This window comes from Sciurus vulgaris, assembly GCF_902686455.1.
Source record: "Sciurus vulgaris genome assembly, chromosome: 12".
Classification (NCBI taxonomy): Eukaryota; Metazoa; Chordata; class Mammalia; order Rodentia; family Sciuridae; genus Sciurus; species Sciurus vulgaris.
Genome location: NC_136473.1, coordinates 28,647,854 through 28,653,853, shown reverse-complemented (window position 1 = coordinate 28,653,853; position 6,000 = coordinate 28,647,854). Strand labels below are relative to the sequence as shown.

The 6,000-nt window shown below is 37.3% G+C and overlaps 1 protein-coding gene across 4 annotated transcripts in view; it reads left to right on the top strand.

Annotated features, from left to right (window-relative positions):
• Positions 1-247: 247 nt before the first annotated feature.
• The window catches only part of STAM (signal transducing adaptor molecule), a 68,440-nt gene continuing 62,687 nt past the window's right edge, over positions 248-6,000 (top strand). For all 4 annotated transcript variants that reach the window (XM_079108176.1, XM_079108174.1, XM_079108177.1 and 1 more), the window contains exon 1: positions 248-473. Coding sequence is in view for 3 of the 4 variants with exons in the window: in XM_079108174.1 (XP_078964300.1) it covers positions 434-473 (40 nt within the window). In the remaining variant the exon portion in view is untranslated. The remainder of the gene's footprint in view (positions 474-6,000) is intronic.

Genomic DNA, 6,000 nt, shown 5'->3' with positions numbered 1-6,000 from the left:
TGATTCACTCGTGGGGTCATTAGTGGGCTTCGGTGCGCCTGGAGGACCCTGTCCTCCGGAAACTCCTAGCCAAGGGAAAACTTAGAAAATGAAGCCACCAATCATACTTTCACAAGTCTATAGTAAAAAAAGGAGGCAGCCAAAGGGGACTCCCTCTGGTGGACCTGTACTTGCGGGGAATGTTTTGGGTAGGCAGCGCCGAGGTCGCCTAGATTCCCGACATGCTCCGCGCGGGGGCTTGCCCAGCTTCTTTGCTGTTGCCGCCGCCGCTGCTGCCGCGGTTGCTGGGGGTGGATGAGAGGAGGAGCTGTCGTGGACACTGTAGAATCAGTCGCTCGCTGTTTTTGCCGGAGGAGTCTTCCTTCCCACCTCTCACCGTGACTCCCGTGCTGTCTAGGGGGAGTCTCTGCGGACACTTCGGTAGGCAGTGGAGATGCCTCTTTTTGCCACCAATCCCTTCGACCAGGATGTTGGTAAGTGTTTTCTACTGCTCCCTGTCTATTTCCCACCGGACTAGGAGACCACTCTGCCTGCGTCCATTCTGGACCCCCAGGGCCATGACCAAGCTCTTCCCCTTTCCTGAAGCTCCTTTTGAGAAATGGAAGAAGGTTAGGTCTTGGCGCATACAGTTTGAAAGAAGTGGGACTCAGAACCTCCGAAATGGGCCTTGAGCTAGGACCGTGGATTTCGAAGGAACTGCTGAAGGGGTTGGTGTAAAAGGCCTCTGAGGAGCAGCTGGTGTAGCATCTGGTGCTGGAAGAACTCAGACTAAGGCATATCTCGGCTAGGATAGGGCTGTAAGCCCTATAGCAGCAGTGTTCCCCTGCTTAAATGTTAAGTGTCTGAAACTACGAGCGTGTTTTAGGTAAGGCTCCCCAGGATTTAAAAATCTCTTTCCTAACTTAGGGCACTGGAGGAGAAAGCTCTGGTTAAGGGTAGACCAAAAAATGTTGGGAAACATGAAGATGAAATACTTGGCAACAACTGAATTGAGGACCTGAGTCTTTTGGAATGCTTTTCTTAGATTGGGTCTCTGCATTGTAAAAAGTGTGGAAAAAGACTTTTAATCGGGGAAAGCATGTATAATGTTAAATTTGTTTTGTTTTCCGAACCTTGGGGTGTCGATCATACCAATTCAACAAGTTAGTTTTTTCTTTTTTTCCTTTTTCTGGTCTAAAGGTAATCATAACAGGATTTGAATTTCTGGGAAGAGAATTTTGGGGTTAGTTGGGTGCACATAGGAACTAACTACCTTGGCACACACGTGTGAAGTGAAAGCAAGCCAAATACCATATCCAAAACCTGTAAGACAGAATTTAAGTTAGTATAGTAAAGAAATAGGAGGACAACCTTATAGAGTTACTTTTATACATCTTTGTATATTTTAATTATGAAAAGCGAGTTTTGAATTTTATTCTTTTGAACTCTTCCCTTAAAACACGTCTCTCACTGATGCTTGGAAATTTGAGTTAAAACTAGAAAAGAATTCAGTCCTATCTCTGCCTGTACCTAGTTCACAGTGAAATAATAAAGTTAAATTGAGTTCCAGTGTCCTAATTTTTAAAATGGTGAAAACACATTTCTGTTCTGTTATTAAATGAAACAGTATGTGTGGAGGGCCTACCACAGTGTAAGCAATTTTATATAACATATTGTATCAATCTCTAGAACAAATGCTTAAAATAAAACAATACTTGGTTTTCCTGTTTCCAGCACCTTTATCTGGTTTTAATGGTTTCATATGCTCTAACTACCAAATAACCAATCACCTTTCTATCCCACTAACATTGTTTGTTTTTGTGGTGGTGTGGATTGAACTCAGGGCCTCATGCATGCTCCTACTGATGTTTTGAACGCGTTTGCTTTGGATTCAAACAAATTTCTAAATGTCAAACCTGTTCCTTGCACCTGCACCACCCAGTTGAAACACAGGTTCCTTCTTGCCTTTATGCTTTTGTTTTCTATTATTTCTTATGTCTTTCTGTATATCTTCCTGTTATAGGTCAATTCAGAATCCAGCTTGTTATGCCTGAATTATTTCCTGATAATTGTAGCCTAGGGTTTCTCAGTAGCAACATATAGATAGTTTGGACTAAATAAATGTCTTTATGAAAGTCTATACAATTCATTTGTTGTCTTTACTCATGAGATGCCAGTGGCATTCCACTAGCAGTCATGTTTTAAAAAGTCTTCAAGAATAATTAAATGCCCCCTGAGTTGTCAGAATAGTTCCTAATTGAGAACATCTGCTGTGGTCTATTGTAGTTTCCATCTTTTTCCAAACTCCTGCAAATTCCTTTGCATTTTTTTCTTTTACCAAATTACTTAGCATTATTAGAGGTATTTATATCCTGTATTTTGCTCCTTAATTATTTTGGTGGTGCTAAATAGGTGTTTAATGTTTACTGAGTTGAGAATGTTTCAGTTCTCACAAGACTTCTAGACAGTAAGCTTCTGAACGTAGACACATTGTATTATTCCAGAAAATCTTACTTTTAAAAAGTTGTCTAGATTTGATTTTTAGATCAATTCTCTTCTCATAATCTATGTATTGAAATATTGTGAAAGATTTATCTAAGATAACCTATCAGAAATATCAAGTTAATAATGCTTGGACAGAGTCCAATAGCGTTCCCTGTTTAGTTTTTTTATTAGTAGCATATAAAATATAGTAGTAGAATGCTTTTAACAGTACTACTTCTCACCTGTCCATCAGTGATTATTTTGGCTATATCAAAGTACTCATTTGACATTATTGTTAATCACTTAACATTTATATGCATTTGCACTTCAAATTGACTTCAGTTTTATTCATACACTAAAACTGTCAATCAGATATAGATATAATATAGCATTTCTTATATTGAAGCAAAATACTGGCAATGACTTTTTCCTTGAAGAAGCTCCTAAGCATGTTAATAAAATATGAATTCTTTAGGGCTGGGATTTTTGTTTAATTTGTTCACTACTGTATCCCAGCCATGTAGACCAGTGTCTAGTGCTAATAAACATTCATTATGCATTTACTGAATAAATGAAACTCAGTCTGGACGTTACATTTCTTCTTAATACAACTCTTAAATTGCAAAGATAAATCATTCCATCAAGTTTTCATTTCAAAGTCACTACTGATTTTCATCTTGCCAAATTCAGTGGTCTGTTCCTTGTCCATTCCTTTGGTGATCCCTTAAGTATTTCTCATAGATATACTTTATTCATGGTTTTCCAGAACACCACACTTTCTCATTTTCTGCTTAGCTCCTTTTTAACCTTTTTTTTTTTTTCTTCTCCTTTTCTCACTGTCCAAATGTTGACTGCTCCGAGGCTCAATTTTAGTCTCTTTTCCTTTCACATTTTTTTTTTATCTCAATATCTTAGGGAACACCCTAACTTAGTATTAAGGTTTCAGGCTCTGTGGAGCATCACTGTTTGAATTCAAATCTCAGGTTTGTTGGTTGTCAACAATGTGACTTTGGGCTAGTTGGTTAGATATTCTGTTTTTTTTTTTGTTTTTTTTTTTCTTTCTTTCTTGTCTTTAATGTGGGATATAGGGATAGTAATAGTTCTTTTATTTAGAGGGTTGTTTAGAGAGTTAAGTTAGTATTTGTAAAACCAGTAGAAAAGTTTCTATGCTTTTTATTTATAAAGTAAGTTTAAAGTAAAAACTAATCTCTTAACTTTAAATAATGTGTGTATTCATAGTACTTAAATTTTTGTACTTAGTCTCAGCCTGAATTCCAGACTTAGATACCCATCTACTCAGCCTCTCCACTTGGATTCTATTAGGGTCTAAAAATAAACATCAAAAATTTTAATTCATTTCTTTCATTATATCCTCTTATTCTCATTCTTTCAATTGCCCATCTTAGTAGAGGGTACCCTTATTATTTCCTGCTATTAGGTTTTAATGTCTAGGGTTTATCATTGATTCTTTTTCCTTCACACTCCACATCCATTCTATCAGTAAGATCGTTTGACTGTACTTAAGAAATATATCCAGAATCTCATTACTTCTTCCCACCTCGGCATTGTTATCACGTCATCATAATCTCTTTCAGACTATAGCAAGAGCTTTCTGGTAGTCTTTGTTACCACATTTGCCCCCTACAATCAGTTCTCATTTACAAAGGCCAGTGTGATCTTTACTAAATGTTAGATAATGTCACTTACCTGCTTAAAACCCTCCAGTAGCTACCCATACCACTTAAAGGGAAATGCAAGTTCTTTATGCTGGTCCATAGTCTGACCCCTTTCTGGGTCTCTGTTGTGATTATGATCTCCAGATTCTTTATCATGCCAAGCTTCTTGAATCTGAACACTGCAAGTTCATTTCTGTCCCTGTAGCTATCTATCTTAGGCCATATTCTTTGCCTCCATATTTTGAGGTCTTGATGTTCATTTCATCATTTGGGACTTTGCTTAAAAGTTACTTTCTGTGGTTGGGGTTGTAGCTCAGTGGTAGAGTGCTTGCCTAGCATATATGAAGCACTGGATTCGATTCTCAGTACTGCATATAAATAAATAAAATGAAGGTCTATCGACAACTAAAATAATATTTTTTAAAAAGTCACTTTCTAAAAGAGGCTTTCTCTAGTTATCTTCTTTAAAAAAATATCTATCTTTACGCCCTTACTGCTTCTTTGCTTCGTTTTTCTTTATAGCACTTAACTACTTGATGTTAAATTAATTGCTTGTTTCTTGTGTGGAATGTAAACTCCATGAGGATGAGAACTCTTCATTTTTATCCCTAGTACCTTAGAGACAATGCCTGTTACATAGTGAGCACTGAATTTATCCAATAATTAATTATTAATATTTTTCTAGATTGTCAATATTTTATTTCTATTTGGGCTGTTGTTATCATCTAAAACTAAATCTGTCAAAAAACCAAACTTGTCTTTCCCAGTCTGGTTCTTCATTCATTCTTTGGTAATTTCATGTTCTAGTTGTCTTGGCCTAAAGCCCAAGAGGCATCTTTGAGTCATTCCTGTCTCTGCTAAGTCATCCTGTCTTTGTTTTCATAATAGGGCATTTGCATTCCTAGTCATACTACTGGGGACCAGTTCACATCCTACAGACTTGGAAATATGTTTAATCCATTTTGCCTGGTCTAATCACTGTCATAAACCACAGCCAGATACTTTTTCTCCTGACGTGTGATTGGATGAAAACACCTTTGCTCTGGACTTGAATTGCACCTGTAAATGGGCATAATTTGTAGTTGAACAGGATAGGTACTTGAGTACACTTTCCACTTTTGTAAATAGAGATGAAATAGATCTAACTCATGGAGTTATTTGTAAATATGCTTGACTTTCTGACTCTTTACTGGAATCAGAATTCAGCATGGTCAAAACTATATTGAAACTTTTTTCTCACTAATTCTTTTTTTTTATTGTAAACAAATGGGATACATGTTGTTTCTCTATTTGTACATGGAGTTAAGGCATACTATTTGTGTAAGCATAAATTTACATAGGGTAATGTTGTTTGATTCATTCTGTTATTTTTTCCCTTCCCCCCACCCCTCCCACCCCTCTTTTCCCTCTATACAGTCCTTCCTTCCTCCATTCTTACCATCCTCCTTAACCCTAATCCTAAACCTAACCCTAACCCTAACGCTAACCCCTCCCACCCCCCATTATATGTCCTCATCCGCTTATTAGTGAGATCATTCGTCCTTTAGTTTTTTGAGATTGGCTTATCTCACTTAGCATGATATTCTCCAGTTTCATCCATTTGCCTGTAAATGCCGTAATTTTATCATTCTTTTTTTTTTTTTTTTTTTTTTTTTGGGTGCTGGGGATCGAACCCAGGGCCTTGTGCTTACAAAGCAAGCACTCTACCAACTGAGCTATCTCCCCAGCCCCCAATTTTATTCTTTATGGAGGAGTAATATTCCATTGTATATATATGCCACAGTTTCTTTATCCGTTCATCAATTGAAGGACATCTAGGTTGGTTCCACAATCTGGCTATGGTGAATTGAGCAGCAATGAA